The following is a 24,811-nucleotide window of genomic DNA, read 5'->3' on the forward strand; positions in this document are numbered from 1 at the left end:
TAAAATGACTTAAGTGGACCCTTAGAATTGTAAACAATTACCTGCATTCCTTTTACTACCCTCCAGACTAGTGGTGACATTTCTGAATAAAAGTAGGTGTTTAGGAATCACTTCTTAGAACTTATGTGTGCTAAATTCTGTAAATATAAAGTGAATAATGTGATTTCTGTCACCAGTAATTTACAGCATAGTAAGGACAACAAACATAAGAACAGATACTTACAATACTTTAAGTATTGCATTCATTGATTTGTGTACAAAGTAGAGTGCTAGTTTAGAGGACATATGCATACGAAGAACTGAGATGGAGTACGTAAAAAGAATTTGAGGAAGGTTAAAAGATTTTCTGTTTAGGGTTTTCTCAACATAACTTATCTAAAGCAATAGCTAACATTTATTGATCACCTACCATGTGCCTAGCAGTAGTATAAGCTTTGGGCATGTTGTAACCCATTTAATTCTCACAAAGTAGGTAATATTATTATCCCTGTTTTACAGAAGAAGAAACTGCACAAAGAAATGAAGCAGTTTGTTCAAGGTCATGGATGTAGCTATTATACATGACCTATAATAGTAGGTGATTGTAGCAGGTATTCAAACCCCGGTAGTTTAGTTCTAAAACTCAAGCTTATAACCAATATATAACATCACCTCCAATTTCCTAATAACATTTAAGCATCCTAATGACATGGTGAACTGAAATACCAAGACACCATCTCAGCTTCTCAATCCATTCAAATAGAGTAGCTGCTAGACTTAACTGAGAATTTAGTACCTACATGTAGTGCCTGTGTAATAAGATGAAATTCATGGGACTATCAGCAGTGACCTCTGTTGTGCTTATAAATGAATACAAAATCAAATCGTTTTTTAAAAAATTTTTTAAAAGCTAATCAGAGCAGGGCTGGTGGGGAGAGATTGAGGAAGAATTTTATTTCCTTCAAATTACTGTTTTTAAAAAACTTTCCCATATGGTAGGTCAGCAAGATCATTCGGTTTTTTCTTGTGAACTTTAAAAAATGGTAAAGGTCTTTGGGAGGCCGAGGCAGGTGGATCACGAGGTCAAGAGATCGAGACCATCCTGATCAACATGGTGAAACCCTGTCTCTACTAAAAATACAAAAAATTAGCTGGGCATGGTGGCGCGTGCCTGTAATCCCAGCTACTCGGGAGGCTGAGGCAGGAGAATTGCCTGAACCCAGGAGGCGGAGGTTGCGGTGAGCCGAGATAGCGCCATTGCACTCCAGCCTGGGTAACAAGAGCGAAACTCCATCTCAAAAAAAAAAAAAAAAAAAAAAAAAAAAGGTAAAGGTAGTGTATAGAGGAAAGGCATCTTGGCATTCAAATTCATGAGTCCCCTTGAGCAATACTTATGGTACTCAGTTTAGAAATCAATTACTAGCTGTATTATAACAATACCAAGAATTTAATCACTTCTCCCTAAGTATTGCTTATTTAAGCAACCCACCCACTTACCTATCTTTGTAGGAGTTTACGTCTGTTATAAGGTACTGTGTAAGCACAGAAGTAAGTAACAGTGGTGAATAAAGAAATATATGTTGGGTTATTTTAATTAATTTTAATTAAAAGCAAATGGCAAATGGCATCAGATCAATACTTACTAAAATAAGACAGTTAAACCCCCCTGAACCTCAGCAACTCAAAATTTGCAATTCAGTCATACTATACATGGATTTTATTGAGCCAAAAGTTAAAAATTTTATAAATTACACTTCTGTGATGTGATTAAAAAGGAATACAAAAAAGAACACAATTATAAACTGGAATTGTGTCAATTTAGTTGAGTTGACATATTTCTTACAAGATGATCATATCTATATAGGAAAATGTTTGGAAATGCATGTATGTATTTTTTTGGTCAAGTTAAATAAAAAAGTAGATATATTTCAGTATATACTATGAATTGACTTTCTTTAAGTATAAGAGGTTTATCTTTCCCAGTGGTTTCTGATTCACAAACAACTAGGTACACTTTGAAGGGAGATGTTTATCTTCTTTTAAAACTTTGGATATTGATACCACCAAGGTCAGTCCATTAGGTGAGCGCAGAGCTAAAGGAATAGAAAAACCTTGTTACCTAAGCTACTAAGGGAATATTCACATTAGGTTGGCTAGAGACCATAATCTTCAGCTGTAGTTCTTATGCAAGTTCCTGATTGCAGAAGTCATTGTTAAAGGTAAGATTTTATCCCTTTGTAGTCTCATTTTAAGTGGCAAATGTAGATTTTAATTAAGCAGTAGTAATATGACTTTTTTGCCTGATCTTGCAATAAATTCTGATACTGTACAACACATTGGAGATGGTAATAGTTTGGTTCATATTTTTAAAAACTAGCATTTGTTAATATGTCTGTTACAGGTAGTTAATGTTTGCTTTTACTGTGGCTTGTTTTGATTCATCATTTTTATTTGACTCACTGGCAGCCATCTGTTAGTTACAATTTAACTTTCAAGGCTCTGTGTAATTTGTTTTTTGTTAATGAAGTGCTATAAACAGCATTATGAAGCTTTTCTCTTTTAATCTTGAAAGGAAAAAAATCCATCTCTAAAAAAGCAATCACAAAGAAGAGGAAAACTGTCACAAAGTCACCTACTGTACCAGAATTTCAGGTAAATGTTTCAACTTTGTCTCAATTTTTAAATTTTTTGTTTCAGTGTTCATATCATTCCTCGAGAGTTTGGCTGAATTCCAAGAAACTGTAGCACGCATACTTGTAATGAAATGTTTCTGACAATGACTTTTCTCCCTACAAGTGCAGATGTAGCCAAGATTTAATCTACTAGTATTTCACAATATTTTACCTCTATTTTTATCTTTTAATAGTGAAAACCCTCTTTTATATCTTAATCTCTACTGTTTCCTAGAAGCAGTTTAATAAAAATAATATATATATACTGTATAGTGTGTGTGTGTGTGTATATATATATTATATACATAAAAGCAAATGTGTGAATGAAACTCTTCCAAGAACACATCCTAATTTGAAGATGGTAATATTGCCTAGGTAATTCGTTTTCATTTATTTGGGCACTATAGAAATAAATGGTAGATTTATTAACTTGGAAAAAAAATCCTTCAACTCTTAGCTATATATGATCTTCAGAGAGAATATTAAGTAAAGGTTAATTGAAATGGTCTTTAAACATTTCTGCAAAAGGAAAAAGTAATTATACGTACTGCCATCTGATTAAGCGTTTTTTATTTGTAGCTAATACTAAGCAGAGAATCTCACCCTAATTAATGCTTTTATTTTCTATTTTATAAAAGATGTATTTTTTTCAATAAATGACACTTTCTTTAAAACATCTTTGTATTATGTGTCCAGTCAATTTTAAATGTTTTATAAACTCCTACCTAATGGCCAAAAGATAAGTCATGTTAAAATGAATTTGTGAGTCTCAAGTCAAGTAGAGATGAAAATAAAAGGACAATAACTATGAAAATATTGATAATATATAATGTGAGTTTAATAGTTAGATATATCCAAAAATCTGGAGACATTTATTGTCAGTAAAAATTCTGTTTTAGAGAGTGTTCTTATGGAAGTTACTAACTGGTAAAAATTTAACATTTTTAAATCAACAGTTAAAGAAAATAGACATGTTTTTCTCTTAGTACTTTAGAATAGAATATTTTTAATGATGTTCTTAGGATGAATTGCAAACATTTCTACAAAATCCTTTTATATATTTTATAACCTTGGTTCCAGAGTAGTCAATAAAAAAAATGCAATTTTACTGTTTACTTAGAGGCCTTTATACCATTTCTTGTAACATATTTTTTAATGCTTTAGTATTATATTATTATGTTTCCACCGATGTCACACTATGTTTACTATTTCTGCCACTTATTTTTTTCTCAGTCCTCAAAGCATCGGCCCAGGGAATATAGATGTTAGATCAAATCTGGCCCATTGTTAATGTTTCCTCTATACCCATCTTAGTGAATAGACTTTTCCATGTATTAAGTAGCACAGGCTGCATAGACAGTGTTTTTTTGAAATTGCAATGGTATTTATTAGTGAGGTATGAAATCATTTTACTGGATTGTATGACCAGTGTTTCTTTTTTAAGCTAACAAAATTAGAAAATAAATTATCAGCACAATTACATATAGTAAGTGTGCTACATATAGCTATGTGAATATGTACACTCACATATATTGTTTCATGAAACTTTGGTCTCAGGTGTGTGTGTATATACAAGGACATGCATTGTATAATGTATGTTTGACTATGGGTCATGGTCAAAATATTTTGCTAGATTGAGCTGTTTAAAATAGTCTTGTTCCTGGTTCTCAAGGTGTCCTAGAGGAAGAAAAAACAGAGAGAGAGGGAAAAAGAGAGAGAGAGAAGATAGAGAGGAGTAATCATCTCATGAAAATAGTGGTTCTTATGCCTAGTTTACAATATGAATACCACAGCATTACTCATAGAAAAAATTGGCAACTATCTTACAGGGAAACAGATCATTTGCTTCAAATACGCACATTAATAAAATAGGAGATAGTATTAGTAGTCACTAGTAAACTTTGTTGTTAAATGCAAAATTTAGTTTTGTCTCTCAAAATAATATTATGTAGTGTGTTACTTTATTTGGAAGTCTTCCACATGTAAGGAGCATTATGTAATAAAGTGAATTTATTCCTGTCTCGAAAGTTCTAGTGATATGATATTTAGCACCTCAGATTCTGCATATTATTTGTTTTGTCCAAGATGTTTTAAATATCACATTTCTAGTATTAAGCATAAAAATATAGAAATATTTAGCCAGAAGATCTTTATATTATTCATTCTAAAATCTCTTACTGCTGAATAATAAACCTGTTTTTGGATAGATAATAGATCCCTTTTATAAAACCTGACCGATTTGCCAAAGGACCAGTCTTCTTTAAATTGACAGAAAGCATGCTTAGGTAGAGGTAAATGAAAGTTAAATTGTGAAGTTTTTTTTTTAAATCGTAATGAATTTTTAAAAATCTTTTAACCTCAGCTACTTTTTAGTTTCACAGGGTTTTCATTGACTTTTTTAAAACTAGAAGTTGAACTCGCCTCCCTATTTGCTTCAGGAAGAGTCCATGTTTATATATACTTCTAATATCTGTACCCCACTTTCAGAAAGTAATCATCCCACTCCTATTTAAAGTATACACTGTGACCATTCAAATGGTGGACTGGATTTGTGGGGTGGGGGTGTGTACAGTCGGCCCTCTGTATCTGTGGGTTCTGCATCTGAATTCAACCAACCTTGGATTGAAAATATTTTTTAAATGTGTCTGTATTGAACATGTACTGGTTTTTTTTCTTGTCGTTATTCCCTAAACAATATGGTATGACAACTATTTATATCACATCTACATTGTATTAGATATTATAAGTCATGGAGAGATGGCCTAAAGTATATGGGAGGATGTGTTATATGCAGATACTATACCACTTTATATCAGGGTCTTAAGCATCCTTGGATTTTGGTATCCACAGGGTTCAGAAATGAGTCCTGGAACCAGTCCCCCACAGATACTGAGGGACGACTGTATATTTTAAAGGGGCTAACCAAATGTATGCCACTTTTTCCTAAGAGTTATGTCAATGGTTCTCAAACTTTAGATAGTATAAAAATAATGTAATACCTTTATTTAAAATGAAGATTGCTGGTTTCATCCTCCAAAGACCTTGATTCAGTGGGTGTAGGTGGGTACCAGTAATCTGCATAGTTGTTAAACACAAGGGTTCTGCAACCAGGCTACCTACTGGGGTTTGAATGCCAGCTCTACCACTGATTAACTCTGTAACTACAGGGTAAGTTATTTAACCTGTCTGTGATTTCAGTTTCTCATTTGTACAGTGGGGTAATAATGGTACCTAGTAGAATTGTTGTGAGGATTGAATGATATAGCTTACTGTTTTAGCCATTTTTACTGTGTTTTCAGATAAGCAGGTCAGTTGCTTTTGATGAAAACAATTATGGATAGGAAAATCAATTAAAAAGGCATAAAAACATCTTATTGACCCTTAGCACTTTTTCCATTTGCTTAAAACCTTGAAATAAATCCTGGATTTGGTCTTAATGAAAGTGGCACATGATTAAGCCTACAAAATTTGAAAAGTGGAAAACCAAGTAATAGTATTTGCATCATTATGTTTGACCAGAATGAAAACTTATGCTTATCCCGTCTTCATTGTTATGATGCATTATACATTTAGCGTGTAGGGGAAATTGTTGGATTTTTTTTTTTTTAGTGATAATTGTAGAATATTGGTGATTTAAGTTTTTATATCAACTAACATTTACTTATGACTTTGTGAAATTGGTAAAATTCTTTTTTCCTTATCTGTTTTATAATAAAAGAAAGTGTTAGACTGAAAAGTGAATATCAGTTTTTCTAATAGTTACTTTTTTTAGAAAGTCTTTTAACATTTAAGAGAGAAATCTAATATGACTTCTCTTTTATACATAATTATGACAGAAAGTTACAGCAAGTGTTTTTAAAACTTAATGTGTTGAGTCTCAATAAGTTTTAAAAATGATTTAACAGCCTTAGTTACCATAAATCTGCTTTTCATTGATAACCAAAAAAAAAAAAAAATCTTTTGTACAATGTGCACTTGCTCCTGTTTCATATGCATGATTGATTTTAAAGGCACCTTTGCAGAAGAACTCCAGAATCCAGCTGCTAAGACTTATATTACATTGTTTTCAAACATAAACAAAAACTCACTGAAAAAACAAATCTATATTTCTCCATCTAATCAATGGAGAAACTAAGGGATAAGAAATAAAGTACTTCAACATAACAAATTGAGACCAAAACTAAAATTAGTTTTTTTAATGGCTTTACTGTTAAGACCTTTTGATTATATCATTGTTTTAAATTGCTACCTCTTAAAATGAGTGTTTTTAATCTTGGCTTTCTGTTTCACTTTTAACAGCAGGAGTTTTTACTTCTCCCTTAAAATTAATATAATTCTCCCTTAAACAAATACAGTTTATTGAGGGAAATATCTGTGTTTAATCATATGGTTGTTTATCAGATTATTTGCCTTTCACATAACAAGTGATATCCTTATTTGCAGGTTTTTAAATAGTCCTTATTGCTAGTATGGTAATGATAAGAAATGAGGAATTTTCTCGTCTGCATAGTTTTAGCAGATGCTATTGTAATTTTAGTTTAAATACAGTATAAATTTTGAATTTATACCATGCATTTAGTATTTCATTGATAATTGTTATAATACATTACAGGATCTTTTTAGTAGAATGGGAATAAATGTGATCCCTTTTGTCTGGACCTATTCATTTTACTTTTCTATATTGTTTACCCTTTGCTTTGCTTTTTAATATAATCTACCATGTTGTTTGTATTTCTTGATGTTACCTTCTGTCCTTTTTTGAAGCAAGTAAATATCTTTCAAACCGATTGAGGTTTCTATCCAAAGGACATAATTTCTAGTTTGATATATCAATAAAGTAAGGAATGATATATTACGTAGTTGTCCTGAGATGTGGTCATGGAGTTCTTTTGATCTCTACAGGGCCTCCCCACTCCCACCACATACGTACGTTGCTGCTGCTTGAGTTGAAGAGAGGACCTTTTAATATCACCATTTAATAAAAATGAAAGCTTAGATATAAACTACATCCTAAAACTGTAATACAAGTTCAGTTGTTAGATTTGTTTATTTTGTCTTGTTTACAAAGACACCTTTAAAAAGAATATAATATAATAGGAGAAGCCCTGGATTCCGTGGTGTCCTCTATCAGTGTGTCATCTTAGGTCACTTTACCTCTGTTAGTTTAATTAGCTTTTATGTGAATTGGAGATAGGCCTCTTTAGCCTATGCTAAGGCTTGGACAAATTACATGTTTTTAGTCCCTTTCAGCTCTGAGATCTGTGATTTTGTAGCTCTGCCATGGGTTGTATCAAATGAAAGATTAACTTGAAGGGAGTGTGACAGCCTTGGAGAGGTTCTTCCTGAGAGATAAAACTCTTCTTGTAACCTCTGCGGCAACACTGAAAACCTCCTCTCGTGAGTGTTAGTAATGTGACCTGACTGTAATCTGAGGTGCTATGGAGCTTTGTGTTCACCCCTGCAGGCCCTGTGCCTCAGATGTTTTTCAAATGCAAGATAATGAGAAGGAGGCTTTAATAAGGTGTTTTGCTTTGTTCAAAAGATATCTGTGTTCTCCTTATTAAGGTGAACTTTATTTATGGGATTGATTCTGTTTTTAAAAGCATCATATGAAGTTGAATTGAGTGTAATATGGCTACATATATGCCTTACTTCGGGGGCAGAAGAGAGGCAGTAGAGTTGTTTATGACGTTGAGTTGGCATAAATCAAATTAATTGTGTTTCTATTCAATTTTATAAAAGGTTAATTTGACTGTATATTAGGTATATATATATATATTAGGGATACATTAAATATATATAGAGAGAGAACATATTAGTATTAATATATAAAGAGTATAAATTGTTATGTAGCTATTAAGGTCATTTTAATATAATCTCAGAGTAAATATTATAGCTAAAAATATTTTAAGAAGGAATTGTCTTATTGTACCTTTAATTCAATATGCCATTCCCTATTTGGAAATTAATCTTTTTGTATTTTCATACTCATTAGCTCCATAGCACTAGAATGTTCCAGTAGCCATGTTGACTTGTAATTTCATAGTCATTTAGTACCTTACTACTCAAAAATGTTATCTGCAGACTATACCTGGGTTGTTATATATATACTTGTTAGAAATTCAGAATCTAGGGTCTCACCTCAGACCTACTAAACAAAAAACTGTATTTTATTAAGATCCCCTTGCAATTCTTATGCACATTAAAGTTTGAGAAGTACTTATTTAGTGCAGTTTACTAACTAGATAAGCCACTTGAAAGTGTTGTTTTATGTAGTTCTTAAGCTGTATGATTTCATTCATGGTTTGGCTTCAGAACTATGTTATCTCTTCCTTTAAATGGAGCATAAATATCTGTTGACTTCCTGATAATTAAAATATCTCAAAATGTTTTAGGGCATGTTTGTTGGGGTATATGTCTTCATTGTACCTGTGAGTTTCTACAAACTGCCTGCAAAATGTACTGATACTCCTTGTGTAATGAGACAGCTGAGTTGCAAGTAAAAATTCCTCTGAGGTTTGCCGTATGTGTAAATAAGAAATCTATGATTTGATTTTAACAAGTACACCAAGTTCAGTGAAAAGGGGTATAGCCATCCATCTGCAAGCTCTGGGGCGAATTTGACATAGTCATCAGAATAGCAGATCAAACTGTGAAAAGTTCAGTTCTCGCTGAATACCTAATAAAAATCCACTGTAGGGACAACATTGTTCCAAGCCTTCATAGTTACGACAGAAGTTGAAAACACTGTCTGGTTCTAGACTCCCTTGCCTGGTTGGCCAGTCCGTTGCTTGGTCATCAGCATCTCTTTCATAAGTAGATTTGGCAAATTTCAATGTGTAGTTTCCAATAAAATCAGCTACAGTGTCCTACTACATCACTGTATTGTTTCTACTCTCAAATTGTTTAATTTGGATTACTTAAGTACATATTTTCCCTACTTGATCAATTCATGAGTTTGAAATTATATAGATATTCCTAATTGTTAATACAAATTACAATTATCTGTAATCATTTTTTCTTAGTCTCTTAGGTTGAACTGTCTTGCCATTTTTGTAAATAAAAAGCATATCAGCAATTTCATATGGTTTAACCTAATAAAATAAATGTAAGGGGCTCGGTCTTTTTTTGTCACTCCATAGCCACTAGGAATTACCTTGTTCAGCAATTTCATGTGGTTTAACCTAATAAAAGAAATTCAAGGGACTCTTATTTTTGTCACTCAATAGCCACTAGGAATTACCTTGTAAACCTACTTTTGCTTTTGTTTTTTCTGTTTGCTCTTCTAACAAAAGAAAGTACCTTTTAGGAAAAACAATCCCCTTACATGGAATTAATGAACATAACAGACATGGGGCTGATAAAAGCTAATGGTGAATTAGTAATTATTAGTAATTTATAAGTACAGTATGTTTTTAAAATTATATGGCATAAACATTACAAAAACACTTTTCATTAATCTGAGATTTTTCTTCTAGTCTATTTGGTTGCAGTTTTGTTTCAGAAATGTAGTTCTTTTCACAGTAAATTTTAAAATATAGCTTAAATTATTTTAGGAAAAAAGTGTATTGAATGAATTGGAGAAATTCAATATAATTTCACAAAAATTAAATGTAGTTACTAATATTTTTGTTAATGTTGCTGACAGTTCACTAAAACTTCAGTAATTAAACCAAGCTAGTTTAGTTGTTAATAACTAAGAATTATTTTGGCCATTTGCCAGTGTTACCAGGTGAAATAAAATGAGCCACATAATTATGAAAGGAAATAGATGCTATCTGTGGAGATGGTTTTATTAAATATTACTTAACTGATATTAAGAATGTATATTTCATTTGTTTAGGTCTTTGAGTATGTTACATATAGTTACAGTCCTTTTAGCAATCCCAACAGCAATAATTAAGGTTTGTTCAATTGTATAGTTAGCAAACCAAAGCAAAGGTGTAGCAACAGTTCTCCAGGAGTGTGTTTATTCACCTACTGGGAGACTGCCTAATGAAGTATATCTTAAAGGTGATTTGACAACCTGTGAAATCTAGGATGAGTTTCCAGATCTTTGTCATTCTGGGCTGAAAGTTAATAATGTTAAGAAAGTACCCGAATTATAAAGCAAACTGAAAGGTGGGGATATGGGATTAAACCACCAGTGTTGAAATTTCAGCTTCTTTTTACTAAGCCTGAAGTTCATACATCATAGCAAGTAAATATATTTTAAAATATAAACTGCAGAGCTTTCCTTGCTTTTTACTATTACAGAGAAAAATAATTGTGAATTCACTGTGTGTTAAAACAACTTCTGTTACCACATTTTGGGTGTTTTATATTATGTGTTATCAAGCTGTGTTTTTGTGTTTTATTTTAGCTTATTTGCACTAATCTTGATGAACTCAGGGAATTAATCACAAAAATCGAGAATGAACTCAAAGATCTGGAAAACAGTAGAAAAAAATCGGTAGGTGTTGATCCAAAAGTTCTATCTATTATTGTCAGAATTAAAATTTATTCCTGCTTTTTTCTAAAGCCTTTTTGAAACCTTGTTTTCCTGGATTACATTAAGATTTACAATGAAAGATAGAAACATTGTTTCTTTTATTTCTCCTGTGTGGTCTAGTTTTTATTTTTAATAGACAGAAATCGTGCCAGGAGCAGTTAATTTTGTTTGCCTGGTTTGTATCAGGTATAGTTTAGATATTTCCCAATATACTGGCTGGTTGTTTTCTGACTGGTAGTTTTTTGGGTGTTTACCTTGCAAATATTCTTAATAATCATATGTTTTTAATGGAAGTTTATTGCTTAGTAACAAAATTTTAATTAAGTGTAACATAAAAACAGATGTAAATTGTTTAATACTGCCCCAGATAATTTTGATACATACTTAAACAATATGACTTTTTAAAGAACCTTTATCTGCTGAAAGTTTTTTAACTTTCACTGTATCCTCTAAATTATAATTAATCTTTGCTTTTGTTTTCTAATATTTTAATTGTTGAGAGACTAGAGTTTAAGGGCATTATATTTATTCACCCAATACTTGGTAAAACACTTAATTGTGCTGTTTATTAAATCAATAACACCTATTTAGCTAGCATTTATAGTTGGGCTATGCACATATTTTAAAATACAGTTACATACCAATAAATAAATAGGAAAGGCTTTAAACACTGAAGAAAATTGATCATTTTTTTTTAAACCCTTTGTTTTGTGCTTTAGGAATATCATGAATCCACTTTTAGATCTTTGCTCAGAACCTGTTAAGATATATAAAATATGGTTAGTGATTCAGCAAGTTTGATATCAGCAGATTTGTGTTAGTCATTTTATATGTTGTTAGGAAAGATTTACTGGTAGCATTCTGAAAGGAAGAGATTGCAGTACCATAAAAGTACAACCTTCTGAAGTTACTTAATACTAGGGTGAAACAGCCTTAAGCATTTCAGAAGTCTCATGTGTGACAGATAACCCTGAGAGTATCATGGTAATTTAAGAGAGAGAATAAATGTTCATAATGATAGTCATCAATTGGCAAGAAAACGTTATGTTCAATATATAACCTGAGAATGTGGAAAACTGCGTATTTTAGAAATATTTCCATTAAAAATGGTTTAGACTCATATTTTTATACATTTACACTTTAGGTATATGGGCAATCTCTTGATGTGGAAGACCAGGTGTTTCATTAAAATTTACTGCTCTGATATATTCCTCAAACATTTATGTTATATAAATGTTTTTCTGTTAAAAAAAAGCCAGAGGTTTTTTATTTTTATTTATTTTTTTTGATGTTTTATGCTCAGGAAGGACTAATTCTGTTCTTTAATAGGAAGGAATAGGTTTTTTTTAAATATCAGAATGTTACTGTTTTTTGCAGAAGTTGTTTTTAGGGAGGTGTCCATATTTCATTCTAAACAGAATTCTGTTAAATAAATTTGCCAGTTTTTTATGCTACAGTTAAACATAACTTTTCTTTATTCCCATATTGTAAATTAGAAGTTTTTTTAACGCATAGTTGTAAGCATAGTTGATTTATGTACTTATGGCATATGTTATAGGAGAAAAAGACTTTTGCAAGCATTCTTGAGGTTTCTGTAAAGCCATTTACCTCATTTCCATTGGTACTGTGTAGAAGAAAAGTAAAAGAAAGTATAAACCACAGCCAGGCATGGTGGCTCAGGCCTGTAACCTAAACACTTTGGGAGGCTGAGATGGGAGGATTTCTTGAGCCCAGGAGTTCGAGACCAACGTGGACAACATAGCCAGACCCCATCTCTACAAAAAATAAAAAATTAGCCTGGCATGGTGGTACATGCCTGTACTCCCAGCTACTCAGGAGACTGAGGTGGGAGGATCACTTGTTCCCAGGAGGTCAAGGCTGCAGTGAGCTGTGTTTATGCCACTGCACTCCATCCTGGGCAACAGAGCCAGAGCCTGACTCAAAAAAAAGAAGTAAACATAAACGACCAATATTTGACATTGTATTCCTTGACGGCATGGTTTATCAGAAAATTCTAGATTACCCTAGGATTTAGTTGATTCGATTTGTATCTCTAAACTTTTAACTTGTCCATGCCCCCTGATGTGTGCATATTAGTTTTAAAATATGTTTTCCATCCTTCAAAATGTAAAAAAATTTGGAACTGTACTTAGCAGGGATAATCTTACTGAGATTACCAACATAAGAGCTCTTTCTCCTTAGTTTAAACTGTTTAAAAGTTTGTTTAGGCTGGGCGCGGTGGCTCATGCCTGTAATCCCAGCAGTTTGGGAGGCCAAGGCTGGCAAATCACGAAGTCAAGAGATTGAGACTATCCTGACTAACACAGTGAAACCCCTTCTCTACTAAAAATATAAAAAAGTAAGCTGGATGTGGTGGTATTTGCCTCTAGTCCCAGCTACTTGGGAGGCTGAAGCAGGGGAGAATCGATTAAGCCCTGGAGGCGGAGGTTGCGGTGAGCTGAGATCATACCACAGCACTCCTGCCTGGGTGACAGAGTGAGACTCTATCTAAAAAAAAAAAAAGATTGTTTACATCAATGGGTTATCTTAACCAATGAAATGGCTACACAGCATAAAGCAAATAGACAATAAAAAGTTTGCTTCTATTGTTCCTTATTTTTTACAAAAGCTAATATTGAGTGTGATAGATGTGCTAGGAATTAACTTTACTGAATGTTTATGTTAATATTTACTACCAGTTCTACTGGAATCATTTGCAAATAAGGTATTACACTTAACTGAAATTCTAGATAACTGAAACTTAAACCTTTGATACTAAAACTTACTTTAATGGAAAAACTTCCCTGACTCCTTCTACTATACTGAACACAATTTAACCTTTTTTTGATGACTTGAGGGTCATCATTATGAATACCAATATTGTACTCTAAAAATCTGTTGGTATTAGTAGCTCTGATTAAACATTTACCTAAAGGCTTTTATGTTAATATATTTTGAAGGATGTTTGTTTGTATTTTTGCTTTTGTTCTGTCTTTTCTTCATTGCCAAGCTGTCCGTCACCTGTTACTTATTGTGTATGTCCATATACTTGCTCTAACTGATACATTGTGTATTAAGAAAGCAGGTAACCATACTTACTAGAATTGGGTTCATGGTGAAGACCTGAAGGATTTTCTTAATAACGAGGTGTATAAACTTGGTAATAGTGACAACTATTTTGACTGATTGTCTTGTGGCCTTCCTTTACTATTGTCAGTTAAATGAAGTATTAATACTGATCTTCATTAAGAGTGTATCATTGTTAAAACTAAGTATTTGGAGTCAAAACAATTCTTTTATTATCAACATTCATATCTATAAAAATGGCTCCAGTAACAAAGAAGACATATTCCATTATAAATATTTCTTTGTCATAAATGTCATCACTAAAGATACAAATTACACATGTGATAGAGGATTATCATGGATTCAAGAAATACAAACACCTAGCTGCTTCAGGAGGCTTCTCTGCTGGACCTTTTCAGGTAGTTTTTCCTTACCAAAGTACAAAAGCCATGAGGAAGAATGATCCCGTTTATTCACTCAAGTGAATGTTCCATTTTAAAAGTTTTTGGTTTGTTTGTTTTTTAATTAATAAACTTTATTTTTTAGAGTAGCCTTATGTTTACATAACAAATCTTTTTTAACCTTTTAGAGGTTTTGTCCTTGAATTACTCGTTGTGTACTGGAAGACTTAGTGTTTTAAAATTTAAATTGTTTACTCATTCTTGCAAAACAACTAATTTTATTTATGGTTAATTATGTGAAGAGAAATTTTCTGAAATTTGTGCTCAGTTCACTTGATCCTATCACTTCATTTAGGGGTTTAGTCCAAAAAGTCCTCATCCTTTGGATCCTGTGGTACTGAACTTAGTTATCTACCTGAGATTTGTTAGAAGTGAGACCTCTGGTTGAGATAAATATGTAGTTTGACAAAGTCCTTTAATTTTATCCTTCTCATCATTATTTAGATCATAGCATTATTTCATGATCTAAAGAAGAAATCGTAAAACTTTGTTTTTATTTTTGTGTTTTTAGTTAAGAGATAAATTTTGCATTTTGCTTAATTATTTGAAAAATACCTTTTTTTAGTCTAGGAAATCTATTCATTTTTCTGAAAGATAGAGCTAAGATACTGACAAATTTACCTGCTCTTAACTGTACTTGCAATTTGTTAGACAATATTGCTTTCTAAATAATAAAAATTGGAATATTTTGCCAAGCTTATATTTCTAAGTATTTCATATAATCCCCTTTTCCCTCATGTTTTGTATCATAGTTCTGATTTTCAAAAAAGTTTCAATTGTCTTCAATTATGGAAAGATGCTTGTAGATATTGGGTATAAGGAAAAGTGAAAATTTTGCAATAAAAATGTTACTTGTAAGGGAAAAGTGCTCGTCTGGGTTATATGATGATAAATGAAATACTGACAAGTAAATTTTAAATGTAAGACCATATCTTTTCTAATACGTCTTTTGACAGATAAACCCCTCAACATTGAACAGGATCTAAGACAGATTTTATTTATAATCAGTATGTAAGGAAGGCTATGCATATTGAGCACAGCTGCCTGTGCACTTTGATCCTGTGATGCTATTTGGAATTTAACTTTTGCTCTCCCCATTTCTACTCCCTACCTCCAAAAGTAATATACACAATGGTATGTTTAGCAGACCACCCCAATAGTGGAAATTTGGAAACAATCCATATGTCCAGCAGTAGGGAGATGACTAACAATGTTAATACACTGTTATATAGCTAGTAAAATTGCTAGTTCATTGTTACAACATAGATATATTTGTGAAATGTTAAGTTTTAAGAACATACCACAATAGGCCAGGAATGGTGGCTCACGCCTCTAATGCCAGCACTTCGGGAGGCTGAAGGGAGCGGATCACGAGGTTAGGAGTTCGAGACCAGCCTGGCCAACATGGTGAACCCCATGTCTACTAAAAATACAAAAATCATCCAGGCTATGGTGGTGTGTGACTGTAATCCCAGCTACTCAGGAAGCTGAGGCAGGTGAATTGCTTGAACCCAGGAGGTGGAGGCAGCAGTGAGCCAAGATCGCACCACTGCGCTTGAGTTCACACCACTGCACTCCAGGCTGGGCGACAGAGCTAGATTCTGTCTCAAAAAAATGAAAAATAAATAAAAAGAACACACAAAATAATATGTATGTAATGATTACAATGTGTAAAAAGGTATATCAAAAAGAATTGTAAAGAAATTTCAAGTAATGGATAAAATTAATCTTATGTTGTTAATGTAAATCCAGAATACAACAATACTTCTCTTACCTAACCAAAGGTGTCCATTGGCTAGACTGAGTATTAGAGAAGTCAGAAGCTTAGATCAGAGATGCTGACCCCTCAGTTTTTTGGTCACAGAGTTCTGTGTTAAGCCAGTGATTATCAATCAGGAGTGAGTTTGCTGCCCTTCCCTAAGAAACATTGATTGTCATAGTTAAAGAAGTGGCACTGGCATTTAATGGGCACAGGCCAACAATGCTGCTGAACATCCTGCATTGTAATGATCCTGCAATACACAGACATTTCTTCACAACAAAGAACTGTCTTGTCCCGAATGTCAGTTGCACCGAGGTTGTAAAACCTTGGTCTAAGCCTGTATTTGCCAAGAGCCCTCTGTATTCTTTCATTCTGTCCACGCCTGACAACTTACTATGGAGATAAAACTAGTTGATGTTTTGAAAGTTAGGTAGAAATCAGTGAAATCATAATGCCAGATCCCATCATAGAGAGAGTATTCTATTATATAATATACTTCTAATTAAGACTTATACTTGATGAAATTTGTGAATGTCTTGTTCTTGCATCCAGGCTGGAGTGCAGTGGTGTGATCTCAGCTCGCTGCAACCTCTGCCTCCAGGGTTCAAGCGATTCTTCTGCCTCAGCCTCACGAGTAGCTGGGATTACATGCATGCTCCACCTTGCCCAGCTAATTTTTGTATTTTTGGTAGAGAGTGGGTTTCACCACGTTGGCTAGGCTAGGCTCGAACTCCTGACCTCAGGTGATCTACCCGCCTCGGCCTCCCGAAATGCTGAGATTACAAGCTAGTGTGTCTTTTATAATATGCTTTAAACCCTTTTGAATTATATGTCACATACCCTATTCAAATATAGTAACATTTTAAATGTCAGGCATTTTTCAAAGTCCCAATAAATTTGTATTGTCTTCTGTTGAACAGTTTCTTTACTACCTTCCACAGTTCTGGAAAGTTGAGTTTAAATCTATGGAGATTAGGGTAAAAAAAATTAGCTTTACATCATTCTGAGTTTTGTATTATAGAAGATATCAAAATCTTTGGAAAGACTTTAGTTCAGTGCCTTTTGTGAGTTGGAAAATTATGTCAAAACTGAATGGACTGAACATTAATAAAACTTGCCTCGCATCTTACCAGACTCTGTAGAAAAAGAAAAAATATGTATACATTATGTATTGAAGGAAAATTAACCCAGAATCCAGCAGGGAGAAAAAAGGAGCCTAAATAGAGGGCACAGAGTACACATGTGGATGTTACAGTACTTTAAAAGAGACCTTATGGGGAACCAGTTCTTTAATGTAAGATGTGATTCTAACTAGTAGTAGCGGCTGCTTTTAAATAGGACAAGGTGTTTAAGACAGATTTACTGACAGCATGAAACACTGATAAAATTTATTGATCGATCTATGTTTTGAGACAGGGTCTCACTCTGTCGCCCAGGCAGGAGTGCGGTAGTGTGATTTTGGCAAGTGCGGTAGTGTGATTTTGGCTCACTGCAACCTCAACCTCCCAGGATCAAGCAGTCCTTTCACCTTCACCTTCCAAGTAGCTGAGACTACAGGTGCACACTACCATGGCCAGCTAATTTTTGTATATTTTGTAGAGATGGGGTTTTGCCATGTTTCCCAAACTAGTCTCAAACTCATGGGCTTAAGCAGTCTACCTGCCTCAGCCTCCCAAAGTGCTGGTACTATAGGCATGAGCCACTGTGCCAGCTAATGAGTAATTTTTAAAAAGACAATTGAAAAACAAAAGCAGGTCTTAGGGAGTTTAAAACTAACTAACTTGTTTATAATGATAAGCCAAGTCATCAATAGTTAGATTATATTCATTGTCAGAAAATTTGAAAGACATATTTTAGAAACATTTTAATCAATTTTTAAATCTTTTGTATCTAAGGAAGAAACCTCAGTTACATGAGAAATGTACTTATGTAGTGGAACATTTACTGTGGGCCTTTTTTGTGTTAGGCATTGTGAGAAAATAATGACAAAATAAAAGTAGGATGCTGTCTCTGCTTTTAAAATATTTCCAATCTTAATTTCACTTATGTGGAACTTTTTATGCTCTTCATGCCAAATAAACATATCATAACTTTGTGGTTTAAATTGTACTGTGAATTGTTTGAGAACCCATCTTTCCGATAGCATGTATAGATCTGTTAAAATTTTATCAGTTTGTTTGCTAACATCAATTTATTGAAAACAGTCAAATTCAATTACTCAACCAGTGGTTAATTTCTAGTCCAGGTTTCTTCTTTGTAAATGAAAATGGTAGCACATCATCTCTTAAATGTATGTTGTTAGATTTTCTTCCCCAGTGATAGTGAACTATCTTACAGGAAAGTGATCTGTCACCAGTTTTTCTCTACAAAGCCAGAAGACAGAGAAACTTGCAATATTATCATTATGGTTATTGTTGTAGTTTGCCTTCACGCTTTCTATTTAAATGCTAATTTAGAAATATAATGGAAATATTGGATATACTATTCAATATATTCAGTGTGGGATGCCTTTAAAGTACAAATGTGTTCCTTTTCTATGAGTCTTAAGTAAAAATTGGTAAGAGTATCTCAAGAGAAAATAATAGCATACATAATAGTTTATGTTAGAACTTTTGTCAGTGTTAAAATACTTTTTAACTTTTTTCATATTTATATGGATTATACTGTCAAAATAGCACTTTTTCAAGGGACTGTATATCAACAAGATTAATATGATGTTTTACCCCCAAAACTGTGACTATGCAGGAATATATTAATATGGTGGTAGTTAGGTAAGCAATAAGAAAAATAAGTAAATACTTATTGAATATAGTATTACCTTTTCATTTAATAGTACTTAGACTAAGGAAAATGTCAGATTAGTTTATTAAAATACTTAGTTGCAGTTCATTATATTTGTGCTGTTTTTATACATGCGAGTTTAGATTATACCTTTGGATATAGCTAGTGATTTTAAATGAGACATCTTTTAGTGCCCAGCCAATTCAGTCAGTAAAGACTTCTTTTTGTAGGGATCAATTTGGCTTTTCTAAAAGGGATCTATTTGGCTTTTCTAAAAATTATGCATTTTAATTAAAAAGCATAATATGGCAGGGCACCGTGGCTCGTGCCTATAATTCCAGTACTTTGGGAGCAAAGGCAGGTGGATCGCTTGAGGTTAGGAATTCAAGACCGGCCTGGTCAACATGGTGAAACCTAATCTCTAGTGAAAAAATACAAAAATTCAAAATTAGTTGGGCATGGCGGCAGGCGTCTTTAATCCCAGCTATTAGAGAAACTGAGGTAGGAGAATTGCTTGAACCCAGGAGGTGGAAGTTGCAGTGAGCTGACATCGCACCACTGTACTCTAGCCTGGGCGACAGAACAAGACCCTGTCTCAAACCAAAAAAAAAAAAAAAAAAAAGGAAAGAAAAGAAAAGCATATTATATTGATATTTAATCTCTTCTCTACCACAGGATTTATGTCTGTGACAAGAATCAAACTTATGACAAAAAATATTTTGTTTTGTGCTTCACGTGTCAGTGATCTAACAACATACTTGTAAATAAAAGCATATAGGAAAATAGCATTCATATTTTTGTTATATAAGTCATGTTTTTGTACTGTGCTTAATAAAAATTTTATCTCAATAATATCATCTCAATTTAAAAAAGCATTCTTTGTATGTTTTTATATGATTTTAATTTTTTCTTCATATGACTGCCAATACTTGTTTTGTTTAGATATAATATTACAAGAAAATCTATGTAAATACTTGTATTGCTTGTATAAACAAGTGACTTTCACCTAAATTTAATGTACAAAGCATCTAAATTAAAATGTGCAAAATGTATTTGTGGTAATGAGATATTTAATCTAGAATTTATGTCCCTCCTGTTTCTTCCTTTTTAGGTATCCAGTGTCCCCAGCATCAGTAGATTGCCAGCTCCCTCTCCTTGCCACCCCAGCCAGTATTATGCTGGTGCTGTCACACCCATCCCAGATTACTGCAGCAGAATGGAGTTGTTCTTTAGTTGTGAGGTAAGTTTCCCTCCCCACCCATTTCACGTACATAGAGATGCAGCTTTTCTTTTTACAATATTGTGTAGTTTTGTAAGTTTTGTTTAAGTTTCTTTTCCTTTATGATTCCTTAAGTTACTGATCTTTTATACTAAAAAACTTATAAAACTGCATAATATAATGAAGGACTTACCTTGTGAGTATAGACCAGCTCTTTTGGAGCAATCCCTATGGGGTTATAAAACCTCCAGTGTTTGGTAGTTGGGGTATCTCATGGAAAGGGAGCTGGCAATCTGCAGCTGCAGTGGACATTGGATGAGAAAGCATGAAAGGTAAGTTTCAAATTTAAACTACATTGTATGCCTGTGGTTCCATTTTGTATGCTTGAAATTCATACTTTTGTTGATTCATAAAAGAAAAATACTACTTACCTCTTTTTTTTAAGTGACTTTCAGTAAATATTTGAATTGTTAAATTCATATAATGCATTGAGATTCTCTTGGAAAGTATTTTTTGCCTATGAAAATAGTGAAAATTCTGACATGGAAGCTGTTAATTTATCCCTATATTCACATATTTGTTTATAAAGGAGAGTTAGAACTAAAATTAGATGCATAAAGCTTATTAAATATATTTTTATTAGCAAAAGTCATAGCTCTTGCTTCACAAATGATCTTTTACTAAATTATCTATCTGCCATTTTTATTGTTTCTGTATTAGACAGTATAGAGAAAGAGTCTTAAGAGCCTTTCTGATTTGTATTACTTTCATATTCTCTCTTTGTGTTTGAAGATAGAAGGATTTGCTATTTTGCTTTTGTTCTAATTCACTCTAGGTCATTATAATTTTAATTATTATTGTAATTTTAAAAGTTAAAATAAGTTTTAGAGATACTGATTCTACATTACAGAGATACCTACATGTAAATATAGGTACTTATACAATATAATCCATTTCTTCTTTAGGAATTGTCTGTGTGGGGTCCAAGAGATATAGCATTGTGTAGTGGAAGGAGAGTAGATGTTAGTATTTAGAGTGTAGCATTCTAGTCTAATGGCTGCTTCTATCTGCAACTACGCTTGTCTCTCAGTATCATTGGGAGATTGGTTCCAGGACCCTACCTTCAAACAAAAATCCATATATGTTCAGTGCCTTATATAAAATGATGTAGTCTTTATGTTTAACCTACATACATCCTCATGTAGACTTAAATCATCTCTGTATTGCTTATATACTACAATGTAAATGTGATATAAATAGTAGTTATACTGTATTGTCTAGGGAATAATGACAAGAAAGAAAAGTCTGTATGTGTTCAGTGTAGACACAACCATTCATTTTTTTTCTTCCAAATATTTTCTATCTGTGGTTGGATACAGAGGGTCAACTGTACTTCCCTGTATAACTTTAGACCATTTTCTTCTAGAAATTAAATGCCCTCTGAGTTTCCTTTTAACTTTAATAATTTCATCCTAGGTGAAACATGATCCTTGCTCTTTGTTTTTTCCCATCTGTGTATATGAATAAAGTTGATCAATCAGAAAAGCTATTAGTAGCTTTTAGTTAATGACCTAATTTAAAGTTCAGTAAATATTTGTTTGATTTTTTAAAATAGATTTTTATATTAGACCCAAGATAAGGCAGATTGTTATCTCTAATTTCTTTTAGATAACTTTTCTTCTCTTTACGTTAATTTCATTGTATACTGTGAAACTCAGACTATCACTAAGTAGAAAGGAACAGTGTTATTATTTTAATTTGATTGCGGTTATAAGCACCATGTTTTGGCCAAAGAAGATGATACATAAAACAAACAGTGTGAGTTTCCCTTTTACTGTCAGTAATTAAAGCACCTTACCTCAAATAGCAATCCCAAAAGAGTAATTCTCAACTTTTTAAAACCTCTGCATGCTTTTGAGCAACATAAAAACTTGACTCATTCTCCATGGCAGGGTATAGGGGTGCCCTTTGTTGTGGTCATTATACTTATATGTATCTGCCAGACAAAGCATTTTATCAATCTTTACTTTCCTATAATTTGTGTTATGAAAATAACAAACTTCTGGGTTTGTTTTCCAAATATAGAATGATTCAATAAGCATTTTCAAATTATGAATGAAATACTATACCACCACTACCCCAAGCTGAAAATATATAAATAAAGAGAAGGCGGCCACAAAGCATATAACATTAAAAGATCACAGACATTTCAAAACAGATTAGTGGGTAAGGCAGAAGTCTATTCTCTGATCATAATATTTAAGTTTCCTTCCCTGTGTACAGTCTTCTAGTTCAGTATATATTTCTCCATGTTGGATTAAATTCCTAAGATTAGTAATAAAAATAAAATTAAAAGGTAAAACCATTCTAATCTTTTAAAAACTCTTTTTTACAAAGATTAATATTATAATTTAGCAGAGACGCAAATACAGCTGACAAATATCTTGAAATAACATCCTAGCTACACAGTCTCCCCATCCTATGCCTCATCTACCTAGACCTATGTAAGGTCTTCTGTGCCACAGTACTGCTAGTCCGTCTGCATTCCCCACTGCACTACCACATGCTAATCCAGGCAGCAGTCATACTGCCCATGGTAACTCTACAACTGTTGTTTTTCTTCTGTAACTCCCAGTGAGGAATTCAGCATTCCTGGTGCTCCCTAGTCTTTGAACACTTTTTCAGTTAATTCTGCCACAAAGAGTATATTCTCCTTACCATCATACCTTTCCTCTTTCTTTTCTCTTTAGCTTAGGAAACATTTACTTCCACTCTCACCATTTCACTTTTTGAAGCCAAATAGTTGAGAAGATTGTTGGTTATACATCTACCTATTTTCTATTTTAAGTTCACTTTTTCTAGATGAAAATTACTTTTTGTTCAGTTTTATAATGTATCATTTTAATAGTTTTGTGTTCATGGCTTAGAATAAGCACTCTGTACTATCTTACAACATTTCTTTGAGAAAAACCTTCCAAGGTGTACATGCCTTATTAGAGGGAAAAGTCTACCTATTTTTAAGTCCACTTTTTCTAAATGAAAGTTATTTTTTCAATTTTCTTGTGTATCAGTTTATTGGTTTTGTTTTCATGGCTTAAAATAAGCACTTTTATCTTTTTTTATTGTACTTTAGGTTCTGGGTTACATGTGCAGATCATGCAGGATTGTTGCTTAGGTACATACATGGCAAGGTGGTTGAGAAAAATAAACTTGTAAGGTGTAGCTCATTTTTAATTTGGGTCCTTTGTATACTTTAGAACACATTTAACAAGAAAGAGGCCTATCTAGATTAACATATGAAATAAAAATTACTTTTCTTTAAATTTTTTTCTTAATACTATGATTCATCATACCATTAAGAAGAAACAAGAATTAGTCGTGAGCCTAGGTTCCATATTCCTTATGTGCACATGCACATATATAATCTCATATCTTCCTACTCTTCTAGTAAGCAATTTCCCTTCTAAGATATAAATACCTCAGAGGTAGAAATTTAGCTATTTATGTGTATAATCATTTTGCTGGTTTAAAGCACAGCATATTTTTGGTAAAACTGTACTGTTAATCACATAGGTTTATATGTGACTAAAATTTTCATGACAAATTTGAAGGTCGTATATATATATATGTGTGTGTGTGTGTGTGTGTATATATGTGTATATACATATGACCTTATATATATTGGGAAATTTATGCACATGCTTAATACTTTTTGCTCTAGATAGTGGTAATTTTTCTGCATTAGTGTTCTACTTATATGCAAATTGACTCACTTAACAGTTGCTATAGGATAAAATATAATTTTATGCATGTTAAATGTAACCCATAACATATATAAGTAATGTATCTTTTGTTAGAAATGAAACACGAGGATTGTACAGTATGTAAATTATATCTCAAAGCCATGACAAAAAACAAAAACAAAGACATGGTTATGGAACAGTAGATAATGGTAATAATAGGTGTATACTTTGGCTTAGCAGCTATAAATTTCTTGTTCCTATGTTATTCAAATAATTTTATGTATACAGGTGAGGTGTATCTCCTAGAAGTTTTTATAGCCTCTGTCAGGTTAAATTTATGTGATTACTTTTTAAGAGGCAGTGATGTGGTTCCAAGAGCATGAACTTCAGAATCAGGCAGATACGGGTTTAAGATTAAACAACTTAAGCAAGTTATTTAATCTCTCCGAGCCTTAGTTTCATCATTTGTAAAGTGAACATAATGCACACATTTCAGAAAGCTTTTTGTAAATGGTAGAGCTCTCTCTAGATGTATATATGTGAAATACCTAGGTTAATACTTAGCAAATTGAAAGGACATAAGTAATTATTACTCTTAGTATAACATTAGAGTATTGAAAACAGTAACTGCTTGGTT

At 32.7% G+C, this 24,811-nt stretch overlaps 1 protein-coding gene across 2 annotated transcripts in view; it reads left to right on the top strand.

Annotated features, from left to right (window-relative positions):
* The window catches only part of BRD10 (bromodomain containing 10), an 84,720-nt gene that overhangs the window by 49,510 nt on the left and 10,399 nt on the right, over window positions 1-24,811 (top strand). The window contains exons 4-5 of one of the 2 annotated variants that reach the window (XM_012454529.3): window positions 2,552-2,631; window positions 11,014-11,103. In XM_012454529.3, the coding sequence (XP_012309952.2) occupies window positions 2,552-2,631; window positions 11,014-11,103 (170 nt within the window). The remainder of the gene's footprint in view (window positions 1-2,551; window positions 2,632-11,013; window positions 11,104-24,811) is intronic. The other variant, XM_012454530.3, reaches the window with a different exon arrangement.

Source organism: Aotus nancymaae, unplaced genomic scaffold, assembly GCF_030222135.1.
Source record: "Aotus nancymaae isolate 86718 unplaced genomic scaffold, 86718_ANA_hifiasm-v0.15.2.pri h1tg000041l, whole genome shotgun sequence".
NCBI lineage: Eukaryota > Metazoa > Chordata > Mammalia > Primates > Aotidae > Aotus > Aotus nancymaae.